Here is a 21,743-nt window from a genome sequence, read left to right as displayed (position 1 = left end):
TAACCAGATTGAAAAACAACAAGGCCGTGGGCGCTGATGGATTGCCTGCGGAGCTATTCAAGTACGGCGGCGAGGAGTTGGTAAGGCGCATGCAGCAGCTTCTTAGCAAAATATGGGCGGACGAGTGCATGCCCGACGGTTGGAATCTAAGGGTAAAGAACCCAGTCCACAAGAAGGGGGATACTGCAAAATGCACCAACTATCGTGGAATCAGCCTTCTTAATATCGCATATAAGGTCCTTTCAAGTGTATTGTGCGAAAGATTGAAGCCCACTGTGAACCGGCTGATTGGACCTTATCAGTGCGGCTTCAGACCTGGTAAATCTACCATCGACCAGATCTTCACAATGCGCCAAATCTTGGAAAAAACCCGTGAAAAGAGAATCGACACACATCACCTCTTCGTCGACTTTAAAGCCGCCTTGGACAGCACGAAAAGGAGCTGCCTATATGCCGCTATGTCTGAATTTGGTTTCCCCGCAAAAATTATACGGCTGTGCAAAATGACGTTGAGCAACACCATCAGCTCAGTCAGAATTGGGAAGGACCTCTCCGAGCCGTTCGAAACTAAACGAGGTTTCAGACAGGGTGACCCCCTATCGTGCGATTTCTTTAATTTGATGCTGGAGAAAATTATACTAGCTGCAGAACTTAACCGCACTGGAACAATATACTATAAAAGCGTGCAATTACTGGCATATGCTTATGACATTGATATCATCGGACTAAACACCCGCGCTGTTAGTTCTGCTTACTCCAAACTGGAAAAAGAAGCGGTAAAGATGGTTTTGATGGTGAATGAGGACAAAACGAAGTACCTTGTCATCCAGTAAAGTGTCAGCGCACACGCGCCTTGGCAACCACGCTACTGTTGGCTGCCATAATCTCGAAATAGTAAAAAGACTTCGTTTATTTGGAAACCAGCATCAACACTAGCAACAACATCAGCACTGAAATCCAGCGAAGAATCAATCTTGCCAATAAATGCTACTTTGGACTAGGTAGGCAATTGAAAAGTAAAGTCCTCTCTCGGCTATCTGTAAAGGATATATATTCATCCCACTTTCCTTTTTTTAAGTTTATGAAAGTGCGTTTTTTGATAACGATGAAGTTGGCGAGCGAAATAAGTATTGGCAGGTGGTCAGATGCCAATGTTACCATCGGCTGCCAGTTGACGCAGTTTACGAGTCCTGCGCTCACGATTGATACATCCGGCGAACTGTGGCAGCTTCCTACCATACGAGTGGGGGCGTCTCCGTTTATAGTGCAGAACGTCGTTTCTTCTATTTGATCCGCCAACATCTCACCCCTGCTGTCAATCTGTAAGTTTGAATGCCATAGATCATGATGAGCATTAAAATCGGCTAAGGTAAGGCGATTATCGCCAGTAAGTAAGGCGCTAATATTAGGGCGGTATCCACTGGGGCAACAGATGACAGGAGGGATGTAGATGTTGATGATTTCTGGGTTAACATGCCTGACCGGACAGATAAGCCGTGACGTTATACTGCCGCTTTCCAAGGCAGTCGGTTCTATGTACCGGAGCGACTCGGAATTTTTGCCGACCAAGGACTGTCATTTCAGTGTAACCCCCATTTATTTTGTTGTTTCCCTCCCACAAATTGTCATCCTCCGAGCAGCTCCTTGCAGCGGGATTGCTCCATTCCCTCCTGCTACGGGCAGGTTTCGAACCCAATCCGGGTCCGACTCCTGACCTCGGTCTTGAGAAGTGCACGCTTCATCCCGGCCGGTAGAATACCTGAAATCATACCGCATTTCCCGGCCGAAGCCGCAAATTTAGCAAGAGAACTAAACCTTGCGAGACACCTCAACCCTATAGACCCCTTTATTAGGAGGCTTAATTTGGATTTCATGCGGCTGGTAAATGAACATAAACGTACCATATAGGAGAAGCATATAAAGAACTGCAACACACGTTCCACACATTACCATCACCCCCACAGAGGTTGAAGCAGCCATCCGTAGGGCCAAGCCCTCCAAGTCAATAGGCCCCAACTGAATATCCATGCTAATGCTTAAAGACCTTGGCGATGAGGGAATAAAATACCTTAAACATGTTTTCAACTTGTCATTGGAATCGTTTGTTATTCCCGGAAAATGGATACCTGGCAAACCAGCTAACGAAGGCGAGTTTTATCGACCGATATCACTCCTTTCGCAAGTAGCTAAGACATTGGAGATAGTTCTACTCCCACGGCAAATCTTCGCCTAGCAACGCACCAACATGGCTTCCGTAAAATGCACAGCACCACCACTGAGCTCAATGCCATTAACACTCAGATTAATTATGGATTAAATCAGCAAAAATCCCATCAGTGCTCGTGGCACTTGACCTGTTAAAAGCTTTTGACACAATCAACCATGGCACGCTACTCCAAGACATAGAAGGCTCACACCTTCCCGCTTGTCTAAAAATATGGACCGCTAATTATCTGAGTGGTCGGCAGGCGTCGGTTGAATTTAGGAACGAAATTTCTAAACCTGTTTACGACGTGGAAGGAACAGATGTCGCAAATATTGGACGTCCGCGTCGATGGTGTCACACTACCGACTGTCAGTCACCCAAAGATCTTAGGGGTAACGTTCGATAATACTCTAACCTTCAAGGCTCATGCCACCGAGATTGTTTCTAAAGTACAAAGTCGGAACGAAATCCTCAAGTCGCTTTCCGGAACCACATGGGGGAAAAGATAAAGAAACGTTGCTAACCACGTACAAAGCTATTGGCCGGCGGCTCATAAGCTACGCGTCACGAGTCTGGTCGCCTGGTCCTGAAAATACACACTGGAAAAGGCTACAGGCCTGTCAAAGTGCTGCAATCAGAAGTGCCACCGGATGTCCCCTTATGACTCCCGAAGACCATCTACATAGTAAGGCCAAAGAGCTCAATATTAAAGAGCACAACGAAATGCTGAACAAGCAGTTCTTGCTTAATTGTCACAAACCAGGACATCCTAGCAAACAACTGCTTGATTTAGCACCGCCTCCAATGGTATTAAAGGAACATCTCCATAAGCACTATGACGAGATCCGGAATCTGCCAACACAGCCGTTTGAACCAGGCAAGCATAAGCCAAATCCACACAGAATCGGTAAACGCCTTTGTCAGGACGCGCCCGGTGAACCCCGTTATTAATATGCAATATCCAACCCTTGCAGAAGAAGAAAGCACACTACCAAGAGAAACACGAATCACCCTGTCCCAACTTCGTTCTGGATACTGTAACAGGTTAAACTATTATTTGTCCAATATCAACCCCGAAATACATACGTAATGTATGTCCTGCATGTGATGTGTCCCCACATGGCACCAACCATCTTTTCAATTGTAATGTAGAACCTACGCCTCTAACACCCATCTACATATGGTCCGCCCCTGTTGAAACAGCCAGTTTCCTTGGGCTCTCGTTAGAGGATTTTGATGACAATTTGTGAGTGGTCGTGCCCATTGAATGGGGCGAAGCACTGTTAATACAACAACAACAACAACAACTGTTACATTAGAAGGTCCACAGTAATCCAAAGCAGTGGGCTCAGACGGCATAGCCATGCCGATGCTTAAAAACCTAGGGAAAGAGGGTTTCAAATATTTAGCGCATGTCTTCAACCTGTCTCTTTCCACCTTTGTCATACCCAAGAAATGGAAAATGGCCAAGGTGGTCCCGCTACTAAAGCCTGGGAAACCAGCTAACGTAGGTGAGTCATATCGTCCGATATCTCTCCTATCGCCAGTGGCAAAGACGCTTGAAGCCATTTTGCTCCCTTATTTCCAAGCACATTTGCAGCTAGCCCCTCATCAGCATGGCTTCAGAAAACTCCATAGCACTACCTCCGCGCTAAATGTCATTAGCGCCCAGATAAATTGCGGTTTGAATCAATATCCCCACCATAGAACAGTACTCGTAGCGTTAGACCTATCAAAGGCTTTTGATACGGTCAACCATGGCTCGTTACTGCAAGACCTGGAAGGGTCTACCCTTCCCCCATGTCTTAAAAGGTGGACCGCAAATTATCTGGGTGGTCGGCAGGCATCGGTGCAATTCAGAAACGAAACATCAAAACAAAGGAGAATTAAACAAGGGGTGCCACAGGGTGGTGTCCTATCCCCGCTTTTGTTTAATTTCTACATATCTAAGCTACCTTCACCACCGGAAGGAGTCACAATCGTTTCCTACGCCGATGACTGCACAATAATGGCCACAGGCCCAGGCCCAGAGATCGATGAGCTATGCAATAAAATAAACGGCTATCTCCCTGATCTCTCCAGTTTTTTCGCCTCGCGAAACCTGGCATTGTCACCGACTAAATCTTCCGCGACCTTATTTACAACATGGACGCCCCAAATGTCGACCATATTGAACATCCACGTCGATGGCACTACGCTACCGACTGTCCTACACCCCAAAATCTTGGGTGTGACGTTTGATCAGGATCTACATTTTGGTGCTCACGCAACCGCAATTGTTCCAAGAATTCAGAGCCGTAATAAAATCCTCAAATCTCTTGCTGGCAGTACCTGGGGAAAAGATAAAGAAACGCTCTTGACCACATACAAAGCAATTAGCCAGCCGATTACGTGCTACGCGTCACCCATATGGTCGCCAAGCCTAAAAACCACCCACTGGAAGAAACTACAGGCCTGCCAAAATACTGCTCTCAGAATCGCCACGGGCTGTCTTCTTATGTCCCCAGAACACCATCTGCATAATGAGGCGAGAATACTCCCCATCAGGGAGAGAAATGAGATGCTGACCAAACAGTTTCTGTTGAATACCCAGAAACCTGGGCATCCCAACAGACATCTGATTGACGAACCAGCACCGCATAGGGGCCTAAGGAGTCATCTCCGTGAGCATTTTGAGGAAATACGGCACCTGAGAACCCAGCCGTATGAAGCGAAAAAACACAAGCAGGTCCTTGGTGAACTCCATAGACAGGCGTCGGACCTTTATGTCGGGAATTGCCCGGTGAATCCAGTACTTGAAGAAAAATATCCAGAACTCGCAGAAGAGGAACGCATACTCCCCAGGGAAAGGCGTGTCACTCTTGCTCAACTTCGTTCTGGATACTGTAACAGGTTAAACTCTTACCTATCCAGAATCAACCCCGACATACAAAATGTATGCCCCGCTTGCAATGTGTCCCCACATGACACCAACCATCTCTTTAATTGTAATGTGGAACCAACGCCTCTAACACCCCTTTCCTTATGGTCCACCCCTGTTGAAACGGCAAGTTTCCTTGGACTCCCGTTAGAGGATATTGATGACAATTTGTGATCGGTCGCGGCTATTAGGTGGGGCGAGCATTGCTACAACAACAACAACAACAAGGTGCACAGTACAGCCCTGTTAAGGGATACAAAATTAAGTCGTCTCTCCCGTTAGGCATGCCTTACTTACTATATTCTTAGCCTGCCCCAACGCGCTGGAGTACGCCCAATAGGTTGAATGATATATCAAAGGAACTGAAGCCCAGTTATAAATAAAAGTCGCTCCAAGGAGGAGGTTCTTCTAAAACTTGTTACGAGTAAAATCATATAGTTTTCATAAAAGTGTGATGAATGTAAGAAAATATTAACATTCAAACATTTTACCCAATTTATTGAGAAAACTGTCAAGGTATGCATTGCATGTATATTGATCATTAGCGATTATCCAATGGATGCGTGGTACATGTAAGAGCGTGTGTGACAACCGAATCAGCTCAGGTATTTGTTCACGACGCGGAAATGTGGGTGTAACAAAGTATATTATTGGTAATTTTTCATAATGGTGTTGAGGCTGGTTTTGTATAAAAGTTCTATTGTCTGTAAAAACTTCGCTGCAGACCAGTTGAGATTCATTTACCCGGGTGTGAGCAAGTTTATCTGAAAGTAAAAAAAATATATTTTTATAATTTTTAGGCGTAAACGACGTCAGCATTTCCGTTTTTATACAATTGTATCGTTTTTGAGACCACTTTATTAAAAATGTCGTGTTTGGATACTTTTTTATTTTAAAATGTCCTACCTATTTTGATGAATTTTCCTTGGCTCGTATCGTATTATACGATCCGTGATCGAATTCAATTTTTTAAATCGCTAAAGCACTGAAGTAGTATGTGAATTGGTGGCTACAAATACTTATTTGATTCATATAAATTATAATTTTTACGAAAAGGTTGACAGATTTATATTTATCATTTGAGTGAACTGGGCTTCCATACGTGATCAATCACTTGAAATCTTAAAATTTTTCAATTACATTACAAGGACTCCTAAAAGTAATTGGAAACTTCCCATTACCAAAAGAAATTGCAAAAGCAAACCTGTTAAATAATGATCACTAATTACTATTTCGGCAGTGTCTGACAAGCACTCCGAGTGTTCTTCTGCAATGAAAAGCTCTCAGTGAAAACTTATCTGCCTTGCAGATGCCGTTCAAATTTCAAGGAGCAAGGAGAGAAGCTTGGCCTAAAATCTCTTTTGAGGTTATCACGCCTTACATTTATTTATTTAATTACTAATTATTACCCGTGATTATTATCTTTAAAAGCCATTTAATACTTGCCCATGCTTTTTTTTTCTAATCATTAGTTTCTAATTCATTGAAAAATAGCTTAAAAATTCATGGCTTTTTACGATTATTGAAAAAAAATCTAATATAATCAAAAGTTATCAAAAGAATCACGAAATAACAAGCAATTCCTGATTTGCGCTAAGGGACTTGCCGTGGGACCCCTCAAGGATTATTCCTCCCTACTCCTGCCGTTTAAAACTTATTCAGCTCCCTACGTTACGGAGTCGTGGGGAGATAGTAGGTGTGTTATTTGTAGTAAAACTTATTAGATGGATGGTAAATAGCCCGTTTCTGTTGGTGAAATTTTATTTAATGTTCCCTTTAGACAATGTGGGCTTTTTCAACCGCTTTATATAAGCACATGCAGATCGAATTTTGAAATGCACGAACCTCTTCGTTGTCTGTGTACTCATTTCAATAAGCACTGCAAAAACATTGATACGTGTGACTCACTCCATACCTACTGAATTCCTTAAAAACGCAATGATTTGGGGGGTTGGCTTGGTCCTTTCCAACCTCCCACACATTGCAGCTCTACTTATTGTGTGTTAAATATACATCAGCTGCTCGAAATCCCGTCCATTCCGACAGCACTAATAATCAATTACAACTGATTTAATAATATATATACATATTTTCTAATATAATTTGTTTCAATTTGTATGCTTCTGTAATTTATCTGTATTCCGTAACTAAATTTAGTATGATTAACGGTTAAATTTGTAGACTAATAAAAATAAATAACTTTTACACGCAAGTACATTTCAGGATGTAATAGGAAATCAAGAGCGTTTATCTAGGCATAAAGGTGCATGCATTATGTAGGGTGAATGGTATATGAGCGTTGTTTAAGTGAGTTGTGCTCACTTAAATAGTATTCCGTTCCGTAAGAGAGTTTCTGTCACCTAACCAGTTGTATGACTTGCCCTCATACAACCCTGCAGGTGAAGTAGACTAGGGTTGCCTTTCATTACTTCCAATCAACTCATTGGGCGATAGTCATCGGAACATATACGTACCATCGCGGAAGGCCTTAAGAGCATCATTCAATTCATACAACTCATTTTATAAATCTTTCATTCAAACCTTTCAAATATCATTTGTCTAAATCTACCTTGAATACATCAATTTCTACTGTTAGTTTTAAGTGCTAATATTCAATAAACGAATAATAACTGAATATAAATCACAATTAACAACCGTTGATTTAAACACATGTGCATATTTTTCTACACTTGTTATATAAAATAATATGGGTTTGAAAACTACGTTTTGCCGAGGCAAAAAAATGTCGATTCATAGGTTGGCGCAGTGGCGGATCCTCGCGAGAAAGGGAGGAGAGCCCTCCCCAAAAGGCATGGAAGCTCTGTGGCACAGATATCAATTCAACACTCAACAAAAAAATTTTCCAAAATGGGAATAATTTTTCGCCATAGGAATTTCTTCTCAAAACAATAACATTTTTCTAAAAACAAAAGAAAAACATTTCTAATATGCATGGAAATTTTCTTCACTATCATAAAAATTCATATAACAAATTGAGGAAAATTTTTCTTTGCCTATTGCAAAAAATTCCACCAATATTTATCTTCTGAGCAAGTTTATTTTGAGTGTTCATTTCATATTTCGCATATTGGTAGCCACAACCGCTTAGAAGTACAATGACAGAGTCTATAGTACGAGCATTCTATGGAACTACTTTCCACATTAATTTTCTTGAGCTCAAGAATATAAAATAACAGTATCTTCTGACGGCCAAAATAGAAAATAAATCATTAATTTTCAATGGTAATATATTTTAAATATATCACACCTCAACTTAGCAAGGAGGTAGAATTTAAAATTAGTATCAGCTTGAGAAAAAACAAGTTAAACAAAAATTGGTACAAAAAAAATTTAATTGACGAATCAAATAACTCTCAAAAATTCCTTAGCAACCATTTTTATTCCTTCATCTTAACTAGCTGAAAAAATAAAAAATGTTCATTTCTGTACAAAAACTATGCCTGTACCTGTAATATGCATGTGAAATTTCCAGAAGAATATTTAGGCCTAGCTTCTCCGGATTTTTTGAGGAGGTGGAGCACACTACGATATATGGTATAGGGGAAATCGAAATTTGAAAAGTGATTTACATGTGTCCCGTAAAATTTTTTTTCGAATAAACGTATTTAAGTTTTATTTGTTATTTCAACAAACCTTGATACAACTACTACCAAAAGACAAACAGATGATTTTTTGCAATTTTCACACACATATACAAATATTTCAAGAACAGGTTTCTATTTTTATTTACACATGTACCATACAACAATACACTAAAAAATTTGTCTGAAAAGTTATAGTTTTTATTAGTTAAGGCCTTAAAATGAAAAAAATGTGTACGATTTGTCCCGTATCAGCCCTGGAATGCTACAGTAGCAATTATTGTGAAGAGCGAGTGGAACACTATCAGCATCGGTGGGTGCTTCAACGTTGCCTGCGTTTAGGAAGACCTAGACTACTTCCCTCTAGAATCTGAGAACTCCCGGATTTTAAACCTTCCGTCTTTCGCCGAATGTTCGGTAATAAAAAATGGATCTCTGTTTGAACCTTGAGCTAGATATGAAAATATTTCTGGGAATAGAGAATTCGATCGTACTCACTCCATTTATTATTGTGACGAATATTAGTGACACTAAGTGATACTCACATCACTAATCTGATACTAAGTAAATAAAGCCACAACAAAAATAAAGCACGTTGCCACACTTGTATGTGCGTAAACAAATTAATCATTATGTCTACACATGTGTCCCTACAAGCAGCGGAGAGAAACGCATAAAAACATGCATATATCTGAGATACTCCCAAAAGTAGGCAATCGTCGGTGGAAGTATCACTCACATAAACACGCGCATATGGTTATGCATCTGTAGTTATAGCTGAGAAATTTATAGCTGGTAAACAAGTAGCAAATTCTAAAAATAGAAACGCCTAGAAATATGTCAAAGATGAAACCCAAGAGTAAAAAAGGAACACCAGCTGAGGCACGACCAATCTGTTTGATTTAAGCAAGCTACCGGTTGTGAAGTATCAGTACTTTAATAAATCCCATTTTGCATTATTAAATATTGGAGTTATTTATTCAACAGTTTAGCGATACGAACGTTAGTAGAAGACTTGGAATAAGCGGAACTTCAGTAAATTCGTTACATTATTATATGGAACTAGCTTTACCCGGCGTACGTTGTAACGCCCGAGATCGAATGAATGTTGCATTATTTTTTCCGTTTTGTTTGTTGATAATTTATTTTATTGTTCCGTAAATTGAATTCGTGAAATTTTCGTTTAAAACATTTTATTTGTACTGCATGTATGTAGGTACACAATATTTTTGGTGTTTTCATGCGGTGCAAAGATAAACAAATTTTTTGGCGTTCCGACTCTAGAGAATATAGCTTGCCATTGGAAAAGCACGGACTCTCTAAATTTAATCCTGTAACAGTATGCAATTGTCCTTCTGCTTTGTTGATTGCAATTGCAAAAGCAAGGCGTACAGGAAACTGTAAGCGCTTAAATTTAAATGGCAAATCTGTAGGAATCATTGGGATCCGTGGTATGAGCACATCTTCACATTTGCTTTTACTGCTGATAATTGTTGCTTCGATTACATTCAGCCTTAATTTCTACACGCAAAGGCTGGTTCCATTGCACAATTTTGGTGGGTCTAAATTCCGAAGAAGCATTTTTGGTGAGCCAATTTTCAAAGCTAATATATGCGCAGGCATTCCAGGTGATTCTAAAGAGTTTAGAAATTCAATTGGATAATTCACAATTTGATCTTCATCTGTAACTGTGTCGATAGATTTATATTTCGTCACTTCACCAGGAATTTGGTTTTGAATGCGATCATTGATTTTTTGCCATCATCATTTTTGGAAGCTAATATTACTCGTTCGCAAAGCCAAAAAAACAAAATTAAATTTAAAATTCTTAATTCTAAAATTTGAAAAATCTTCTTCTTAATCGAGGGAACCTACAGCCAAAATTTGGTGATGACTGATTTGTGGGAAATACGTTTCCATAGGGAACACACAGAATTTGATTTTAATATATATAGATGTAGATTTTTTTAACGGCGGCAGATTACTAAACTTCCAAAAGGAATAACAGCCAAACTCAACAATGCAGTCAAACTTTACGTGTTTAAATAACCTAAGTTTGTACGGCAGCCATAGTTCTGAAAAATCCCATTTGTAGGGAAGGTGTCACGCCTCTTTTTTCCCAATTCCACATTTTACTGGAGGTGTTAGGACTTAACGTCATATAGCTCCTTACCAATTTTCAGTATCCTACTATTACCACATGGCGGCCACCGTGGTGTGATGGTAGCGTGCTCCGCCTACCACACCGGATGCCCTGGGTTCAAACCCCGGGCAAAGCAACATCAAAAATTTTAGAAATAGGGTTTTTCAATTAGAAGAAAATTTTTCTAAGCGGGGTCGCCCCTCGGCAGTGTTTGGCAAGCGCTCCGGGTGTATTTCTGCCATGAAAAGCTCTCAGTGAAAACTCATCTGCCTTGCAGATGCCGTTCGGAGTCGGCATAAAACCATGTAGGTCCCGTCCGGCCAATTTGTAGGGAAAATCAAGAAGAGCACGACGCAAATTGGAAGAGCTCGGCCTTAGATCTCCTCGGAGGTTATCGCGCCTTACATTTATTTATTTATTTACTATTACTACATCCATAGATATGCTGTATGATATATTCCATTTGTATGGGAGGTGCCACGCCCCCTTTTTCCTAATTCCACATTTTCTTGGTGGTGTTAGGGTTTGACTTCATATAAGTCCTTACGGAATTTCAATGTTCTGGAATGTATACCTTCAGAGGTATGCAGTACCAAAGATTCCATTTGTATGGGAGGTGCCACGCCCCTTTTATATATCAAAATTATTTTTATCCTAAAACCTTCGTGTTGATCGAAGGAACCTATAGCCAAAATTTGGTGACGATTGAAGTGTTGGAAATGCGTTTCCATAGCGAACACACACATGCACACAGAATTTGATTTATATATATTGCTGTTTAAATATATTTTTATGAACAATATATGTACATTTTTTCATTGCCAAATACATGGAAAGAAGCGGTAGAGTCTACAGATCTTAAATTTGTATGCGTATTCTATATGTGTATTTTCAATTTTTATATAGAAAGTGGACGCGGTAATCAACCGATTTTGTGTTTCTTGTCTAGGGCAATTTAATTCTAAAAACAAAGATTGTTTAAATAATATAACATCTTCAACCGTTTTTGAATTCGATGCAAAGATTTACCTGGGTACCCTTGCAAAAGAAGAAATCACACTACAAACGGAGACACGAGTCACCCTGACACGCACATAAGCATAAATTCAGCGCGTCTCCGATTACCATCACCGCCAAAGAGGTTGAGGATGCCATCGGTCATGCTAAACCATCCAAAGCAGTGGGCCCAGACGGCATAGCCATGCCGATGCTTAAAAGCCTAGTGAAAGAGGGTTTCAAATATTTAGCGCATACCTTCAACTTGTCTCTTTCCACCTTTGTCATTCCCGAAAAATGGAAAATGGGCAAGGTGGTCCCGCTACTAAAGCTAACATAGGATAGTCATATCGCCCGATATCTCTCCTATCGCCAGTAGCCAAGACGCTTGAAGCCATTTTGCTCCCCTACTTCAAAGCTAGCTACTGCAGCTAGCCTGCCATCAGCATGGCTTTAGAACACTCCATAGCACCACCACCGCGATAAATGCCATTAGCACTCAGATAAATTGTGGTTTAAATCAGAAGCACCACCATAGAACAGTACTCGTAGCGCTAGACCTATCAAAAGCTTTTGATACGGTCAACCATGGCACGTTACTGCATGACTTGGAAGGGTCTAACCTTCCCCCATGTCTTAAAAGGTGGACCGCAAATTATCTGGGTGGTCGGCAGGCATCGGTGCAATTCAGAAACGAAACATCAAAGCCAAGAAGAATTAAACAAGGGGTGCCACAGGGTGGTGTCCTATCCCCACTTTTGTTTAATTTTTACATATCAAAACTACCTTCGCCACCGGAAGGAGTTACTATCGTTTCTTACGACGATGACTGCACAATAATGGCCACAGGCCCGGGCCCACAGATCGATGAGCTTTGCAACAGAATAAAGGGCTACCTCTCTGATCTCTCCTGTTTTTTCGCCTCGCGAAATCTGGCATTATCACCGACTAAATCATCCCCGACCTTATTTACAACTTGGACGTCCCAAATGTCGACCATTTTGAACGTCCACGTCGATGGCACTACGCTACCGACTGTCCTACACGCCAAAATCTTTTTTTTTTTTATTTATTTATCCAGAATCAACCCCGACATGCAAAATGTATGCCCCGTTTGCAACGTGTCCCCACATGACACCAACCATCTCTTTAATTGTAATGTGGAACCAACGCCTCTAACACCCCTCTCATTATCGTACAGCTCTGTTGAAACCAGCAAGTTTCCTTGGACTCCCGTTAGACGATATTGATGACAATTTGTGATCGGCCGCACCTATTGGATGGGGCGAAGCACTGCTACAACAACAACAGTCACCCTGGCCCAACTTCATTCTGGATAAAGTAGTATATTGAATTTCATTACAATAGATTTCTTTAAATGATAGTTATTGTGAAAAAGGCTGGTGAAAATCCTTGGACTGAACCCTCCTAGAGGGTGCCGGCTGGTAATAGTCACTACAGTAACCCCCCTAGGGGAGTGCTAGCTAAGTTCAGGAATCAGTGCCATTTGTGCCTTTGCTCCTTAGTAGCTCTGGCATATGGAAGTGGCTCTTGAACGTAGTATCGCGGTGGAGGCCGGACCTGTGGTGTTATGCGTTGCCGTGTCTATGGTCAGCCTGGCTGGGGACCCCCTCAAATAGCCCTAACGGAGCCCTCTAGGAACCAGGCCACACCGTTGCACAGTGTTTCGTGTAGAACAAGCTAGCTGGACAAAATTATTTTATGAGATTTTCCGTTTCATATGCAGTCATTTATTACAACTACGCCATTTTTTTCAGCCATATGTTCTTTTTTTTTATTTTTTTCCAAAATTTTACTTCATATGCATACATTTGCTTATTTCATATACAGTAACTCATGTGAATAAGTAACATAGATCCAAAAAAATTTAAAGGACTTAAGTATATTACTTTATTGTACTTAAATTGAATAGAATACAAATCTCAATACTCTAAAAAATTCTAAAAATTCGGAAAAAAAATTAAAAGTTTTTTATGAAAATTCGTCGAATTTTTTAAATATAATTTAGTCTTTGTTATAGATCGTGACAAATTTTCTTATGGGAAATTAGTTAAAATAAATTTGCGAAAGCGAAAATTGTAAGAATTATCCAAAAAGGGGTGTCTACTTATTTATGTGAGTGACTGTACATATGTACAAACATATTTTGTATTTATTTGAGTATTTATCCTGGCACTACAATTTTTACAGAATTATTTTATAGTACCAGTCAGGAATGTAAAAGTGAATTACAATAATAATAATTTAAATAATTAAATTAATTATGTCAAAATTACTTATTACAAAAACTTAAAAATAAAGTATCATACAAAGTAGAAAAGACAATAGATTTAAATTGAATAAAACCTGATCCAACAAAAAGTTATAGGGTAGGTTATCTTTTATAATTATGTTATTATTCGTTATCATCACTTTCATTGGATGAGTCACTTGTGGAATAGTCATGAACATCAGCAACACTACTGTGAAAGCTTGAAACAACTGGGATATTTATTGACTTCTCAACATTATCGGGGACAGTAAATTTAAGACTTCTGAAATCAGACTTTTAAATTTTTTCTTAGGTATCTCCCTAAAACTGTTAACTAAAGGATCCGATGTTATAAGCAACATATTCATAAGATCTCTATCCGTGGCTTCACGCGTCTGCTTTTGTGTGTTATAATCCCTGAATCGTCTCAAATCTTTGTTACAGGAAGCCCCTGTGCTTCCTCGGAAAGTTGACCAATAGGTAAAATTGCTGATTTTATAATTTCAGTACTATGCACTAAGAATTTATGAACTGTAACAGGCATATTAAACCATGGATAGAGATCTATGTATAGTTTTTTAGTCTCGACCGCAAATTTTTCAAATCTTTGGATATTTATATTGTACCCAAATGCTAATGCGCGAAAGAGAGTGTCGAATCTTTTGATGAGCGTTACATCCAATCCCGTAATCTCAGCACTAGCCTCAGAATTCTCGAAAAACCTACGAGCAGTGTTGCCGTCATTGGTATTGCCGAAACCTGGTTTTGGTTTATCTTCATCAATCCATTGTATGTAACTGTTTTTATGCCTTGGTGACTGGTGCGGTAGGTTGTGGCAGGTTGAAGTCAATGATCTTCGCCTTTTTGCTTTTGGTGTGCTCTTGTTGACCTTGCGCGTTTATTTTTGTATGTTTTATGGCTACGTGTTTGTTCCCTGTACCAGGGAATTGGTTTTGCCGTTTGTAGATCAGCTTTAAAGCTTCAAATATCTCGTCGGAGCTGGTACGTACATACATCCTATTTGATATGTAGAGATAACTAAATCTACAAAAAAAAAATTAAAAATAGATATGCAAAGAATTCGCAATGGTTTTTTCTTTCGACTATTAGAGAATACTTGCGACTGTAACATATGTAAAATTAAGCTCGGATGTCCGCGGATGTATGTAACTTTTTTGTCCCTAAAGTTAAAAATATAGGGAAAAAATACCTTTTCTTCTTAATAACGGAATGTTAAATATATTGAAAATACTATAATTGTGAAAGAATTACTATTAAAAAATTTTACTTACCTTCGAGCTTAGAATCCATCAAAAAAATTATGTAAAAGTGTTCACTTAAAAGAAATATGAATCTTAAATTCAACAAGAATTTTGCAAATTAATCAATGCATTTTACGGCCACTCCTGCCTTCTTACTTCAATTACTCAATACATATGAGCAAAAATCTCAAAAAAAACCAAAAATCCCGTTATTTTGTTTGTTTTCTTTTATTTCTCATTACACTTCTCTTGGAATAAGAACTTTGTTTTTGTCCAGCTAGCTTGTTCTACACGAAACACTGTGCGTTGGAATCTTGGCCTTACCCTAGGTATAGCGGATTTCTGCCTGCGGTGGACGACCCCGTTCTGCACAAATCGTGGGATTCTGATATGGATTTTAAAAATAAAAATGAAAATAATTGTAACGAGGCCGGAAGGGGTAACACCCATCAATCTGGAAGCTCGTGTAATGCAGGGCCCCTCTACCAGCCGCGACGCGGTTACTGCGGGTGGTGTGCAAAGACTTCAGGCGGCGCAGGAGTCTTGTACATCGCCCATCAATTCCTCTAGGGGAGCCTTGGGGACGGCGACTGGACCCGCTGCCTCTGTCAGTAATCCTTCGGTAGGCAGTTTGCTACTGAGGGAGCTACTAGCATGGGGGAGCGGCCCGTCCGCCTGCCTCTGGCTACGCCGTCGGCGTACACCCAGGAAGGATAGGCAACGTCACTCACAGATGCGAAATAGGCATAGGCAGGTGGCTATACGCATCCTGAAAAGTTTGGCAAACGTCCCTAACTTGCTCTCCATGGCGTTGCCTGGGGACGTTGAGGAGTTAGAGGAGGAAATTGAGTGGGCGAAAACTATCGTGCCTGACTTTGAGAAGCCTGTTCCGGTGAAGGAATAGGCCTCTGGTAAGCGCAACCGTTCGATGCAGGTTGCGCAGAATGCGCCTAAGAGGTTTAGGGACAACGGCCCCTCCTTCGCAGAGGGCGCTAAAAGTAGCATCCTTGTGGGGGTCTTTGAATCTAATCCTGAGAAGGAGCAGGTCTTTCAAAACAAATGGGACTGGATAAGCGCCGAGATGGTCAGTTGCCTTAGTAAGGGAGAACCCTGTACCTCCACCTGCTTGCAGAAAGGTGGGTTGGTACCAGGGGCAAGTCAAGTTGGTGGCCTGCGATGACCAGAGGTCAGCCGACTTGTAGAAAAGGCGGTGGCTAGGTTGGGTGAGTTCTACAATGGTGCGATGCTCAGGGCTGTAGATTTCAAGGACATCCCATCTAGGCCTTGAGCTGGGGTGTGGATTCCATCCAAGCCGGATGATGAAGGACCTTCAATCCAGAGCTAACATACTCTAGTTGGAGACTCCTGCAGCTGGAGCATAGCACCAGGGCGATGCGTAAGGCGATACTCCTGCTCAACAAGGAGTCAGTGCCTTTTTTGTAGCGCGGATGGCGCTATTAAATTCGGTTTTGACACCGTGAAGATTAAGGTGCACTCTAACGACCATGGAGCTGGAGATAGAGCCAGAGAAAGCGGAGGGCAAGGAGGAAGAGGACGCAGAACCTAACGCAGTCAGTCCGACGGATGAAATGCTGGGCGGGGACGCGTCTTCGATCTCCTCGCTAGCGCTGGACAGACTCAGTGCGTACACTGAAGAGGAGCCAATGTCTGACGAAGACGACGATTCGACAGCGGTGGAGGTGGCCGGTGCTCGGCTTAGTGCGAGTCCTACAAATAAACCTCCACCATTGTAAAGCACCATCTGCTGCGCCGCTGCTCCAGTTTTCCAGTGGAGCGGCTAATATAGTCCTTATCCAAGAGTTTTGGGTAGTAGGGCATAAGATATGCGGGCTGAAAGCGGCAGGTTCGGTAACCACGTTTGCTAAGAGCCGACAGGAGGTTCTGGACGTCACCCTTATCTCGGGCAGCGGGGAGTCCATGATACAAAATTGGTTGGTGTTTGGAGAACACTCTTTTTCTGATCATAGATTTGTCCGCTTCGACCTTGGCGGGGTGGCGCTCAAAACTGTCTGGCATAGAAACCTTAAAAACGCCAATTAGCGTATCTATAGTGAGGAGCTTCAAAAGAGGCTCTCAGGATCTAGTGTTGATATTCCCCAGAACTCTGCAGAGCTCGATACTATGGTTCACTTGTATACAAAGGCATTCGGGGAGACTCATGATAAGGCCTGCCCTAGGAAGAAATCTATCAGGGGTAAGACCAAACCACCATGGTGGAACGCGGACCTAGGTAATCTACGCAAGGCTTGTCGGAAAGCGTTCAATCTTGCATAATGTCTTTCAAGCCATTCAAAGCACCACGGCCGGATGGGTTGGCTACGGTACAACTCCAGCAAACAATCGAGCTGAGTTATTTGTGGTTGTATGACATCTTCAAAGGAGTTTGTGCTCTTAACCATATTCCACGGGGTTGGAACGATTCAAGGGTCACCTTTATACCAAAAACTGGAAGGACTTGTCACGTGACCCCTAGAGACTTCAGACCGATTTGTCTGCCGTCCTTCCAGCTGAACACACTCGGAAGGTTAATGGACTCTGCACTAAGGGGGTCCTTGGAGGGAAATTTATCGACATCACAGCATGCTTATGTGAAAGGGAAGTCCACGGAGATGGCCTTGTTGCAGTTGTCTCCCAGATCGAGAAATCCTTGGCGTAAAAGGACTTCACACTCATAGCTTTCGTCGACATTGAGGGAGTTTTCAACAACGTTACGCTCTCTGCGATAACTGATGCACAAATAGGCTTGGAGGCCTATTCGGGGCTAATGAAACTTGTCCAGCAGTTACTGCTGCGAAGAAAGGTTAATGCCAGCCTGGCTGGTTCAACGGTGGTCAAACACATACGGAGAGGCATCCCGAGGGTGGGGTACTTTCTCCACTTCTATGGGTTCCCACACTTAATGAGCTCTTGGTTCTTCTTGAGAAGGGCGGATGCATATGACCTTTCGCTGTTAGTTAACTAAGCTGAGCAGATTTGTTGTTGTTATTCTTGCCGTTATTACAGATTTGTTATTGTTGGTTATGTTTATCTTACCACAATTGTTCTTGTTGCTTAGTCCACAATCATTGTTGCCGTCGAACCAATCTTGTTTCGTCTTGCCAACTTTGTTATAGCTGTTTTTGTTTTAATATGGTTTGTATTATTTTCATTTTCGATTTGAGGCTAATGTTGTGTTTGTAGTTATTGCATATTTGTTGATAATTCTTATGGTTTGTTGTAATTCTTCGATATGCGAAATTGTTGATTTAATAAATAAATAATAAATGTAAGGCGCGATAACCTCCGAAGAGATTTTAGGCCAAGCTTCTCTTCCAATTTGCGTCGTGCTCCTCTTGATTTTCCCTACAAATTGGCCGGATGGGATCTACATGTTTTATGCCGACTCCGAACGGCATCTGCAAGGCAGATGAGTTTTCACTGAAAGCTTTTCATGGCAAAAATACACTCGGAGCGCTTGCCAAACACTGCCGAGGGGCTACCCCGCTCAGAAAAATTGTCTTCTAATTGAAAAACCTTATTTCTAAAATTTTGATGTTACTTTGCCCGGGATGTGAACCCAGGGCATAAGGTGTGGTAGGCGGAGCACGCTCCCATCACACCACGGTTGCCGCCGTTCACACAATATATAAGCAATTAGCCATAAAATTATAATGAGTTTACTTTTGAAAAACCTTATTTCTAAAATTTTGATGTTGCTTTGCCCGGGGTGTGAACCCAGGGCATACGGTGTGGTAGGCGGAGCACGTTACCATTACACCACTGTTGCCGCCGTTCACACAATATATAAGCAATTGGCCATAAAATTATAATGAGTTTACTTACTCGCGTAATAGTTTTTGCAACGTACACAATTGAAACAAATTATTGTATATTAAAAAATGCAAACAAATTGAAAACTGATAGTCACAATTGCACATCAGTATAAATGTGGACATTACAAGCTTAAGGATATTGGGCAAGTCATTGATGTACAGAACAAATAACATAGGGCACAGAATAGAGCGTGTGGGACCCCTCTGAAAACATATAGGAAGTCAGACTTTCTACTGTCTAAACATACCGCCTGAGTCCTGTTGCCAAAATCCGCTCTAATAAGTGAAATTGCAGGACTCGAGAAATTAAATAAACTTTCTTCTTACAGCTTCTGTTAAGAATTTATGCAAGTGTGGCCAGCACATATTTATGAAAACACGGAAGCCCTTAAACATATCTACGGCGAACAACTGTTTCGATAGCTTTTGTCAACCTGTTTCGTTCTTCTTCTCATCTCAACCACCAAACCGACTGGATCTGCAGGTTTTAATACTGATTCACAATATCATATTTTGTATTTAATAATTGATTTATAATTAATAAATTAACATTGATCACTAAACTAACAATATTTTTATCTTTGTAACATTTTGGCATCCTTTGCGGGGAACCTTCTCCATGCATATTAGGAAAATCTAGAAAGGGCATACACAAATTGCAACTACGTGTTTAACCTCAATTTCAAGTACGTAGCATTCCCCGTGGTCACTTTAGTGTAGCGCTTGTAAAAGAGGAGTCTCCATCAAAGTTCATTCAAAACTTAGGGGCAAACACCACAAAGTGGCGAACACAAAAAAACTAAAGGATATCTCAGTGCAAGGCGGAGTTCGCTGGCCGAACCCTGGGCACGTTACCAGACTATATGCGATGAGCTTGGAACTATGCAGGTAACTGATTCTAATTCGAAAGCGGTGGCTGACGCACTGTCAGAGGAACATTTTGCTACTGTTGAAGCAGCATATTACGATGCGATGGGTGAACTTAATGATGGCATTGATGAACTTTCAGAAACCAGAACTGATAGCTTAAGTCAGTCTACACTGATTCGTACAATCCCTAGTTCACCGCGAACAACCCTTCCTAAAATCGAGCTACCACAGTTCGATGGCTCATTTCAAAAATGGCTTAGCTTTAAAGATCTGGTTATAACATGTATAATTAATGATATTTCGCTATCCAATGTGCAGCGTATGCATTACCTAAAGAGCAGCCTACAGGGTGAGCTATGCACCGCAGTCTGAACGTGATGGATCTGCTCCTACAGAGATACGATAATACACGCCGAATAGTTAGATCGTACTTACGCAACATTGTCAAGCTGCCAGCCATGACATCCGAATATGACACAACAATGCGAAAACTGTTGGACACGGTTACTGAAGCCGTACGCGCGTTAGAACAGCTCGGACGTCCAACAACACAATGGGATGATTGGCTAGTATTTCTTGTAACTGATAACCTTGTTTCGGTAACTTTAAAGTATTGGGAAATGAGTTTAGGCGCACCTAGCGAAATACCAGAGTATGGCGCGTTAACAACCTTTCTGGAGAAACGGATTCAAGTACTAGAAGCGATGGGGTTTGTGGGAAAAACCAAGTCAAGGGGCATGGTACAAACCCGTTCGCAGCACCATCAAGCGGTGCGAAGTCATCAAAGTAATGTTGGGCGATGCCCATGCTGTGTGGGTATGCATGCCATTATGTACTGCCCGGAATTTCGCAAGAAGTCATACAGTAAATGAGTACACATTAAGTTACACTTGCCAGAAGTGTTCGCAAACAATCCAAACCGTTTTGCATGATAGTGTATTGCAACCCTAAAGCACTTTTATAGCCCATCACGTGCGATCTGAGAGTTCGGCTCAAACCCAAGATGGCCTCACGTCAAGCCTGCTTGCCACTGCCGTCGTTCGAGCGCGCTCTACCTCACAAGCGTCGGTTATTAGCGAGTTTGCTGTACAGCAACTGCATCTTAGCAGAACTCGTCTCCACGTACCCATAACTGGTACAAGCGGGTATAGTGTAGGGAAATCTAAGGGCGTAGTTCAGTTCACTGTGCATTCACAAACGGAGTCTGATTTCAATTTCCATTGCTCAGCGTTAGTTCTTCCGCGATTGGGCCACCTGATGCCATTGAAACGCGTTGATCCTTTCTCTGATTTTCTTGATCTGCCACTAGCAGATCCAAAGTTCTACGAACCAGGTTCCATTGATATAATTATCGGGGCGGATCTCTACGGTCTTCTCTTGCGTGGCGAGATTAAGCGTTCAGCCAACAGTTTCTCTACTGCAAAAAGCACACATTTAGGGTGGGTGATATACGGACATTTGGCCAATGCTTCTACCTTACAACTAAATACCAACTTACCGTGCGTCGGAAACCCTCTGGGCGGTATCAAGTTCAATATCTTTTCAAGGAATCTTGTGACCTAGCTATACTCTCCGATTCTAAATCAGACGCACTTAAGTTATTTGCGTACCAGCAGGCTCGGATGCAAACCGACCCAAA

General features: G+C 41.5%; 1 protein-coding gene across 1 annotated transcript in view; it reads right to left on the bottom strand.

The window, feature by feature from the left end:
* Positions 1-21,743, bottom strand: part of GlcAT-S (Glucuronyltransferase S) — a 324,478-nt gene that overhangs the window by 161,161 nt on the left and 141,574 nt on the right. Inside the window, exon 3 of the mRNA XM_067766183.1 lies at positions 5,618-5,890. Coding sequence (XP_067622284.1) covers positions 5,618-5,890 — 273 coding nt within the window. The remainder of the gene's footprint in view (positions 1-5,617; positions 5,891-21,743) is intronic.

This window comes from Eurosta solidaginis, chromosome 2, assembly GCF_040869045.1.
Source record: "Eurosta solidaginis isolate ZX-2024a chromosome 2, ASM4086904v1, whole genome shotgun sequence".
Lineage (NCBI taxonomy): Eukaryota > Metazoa > Arthropoda > Insecta > Diptera > Tephritidae > Eurosta > Eurosta solidaginis.
Note: the sequence above shows the minus strand (reverse complement) of the source record. Positions and strands in the feature narration are given on the sequence as shown.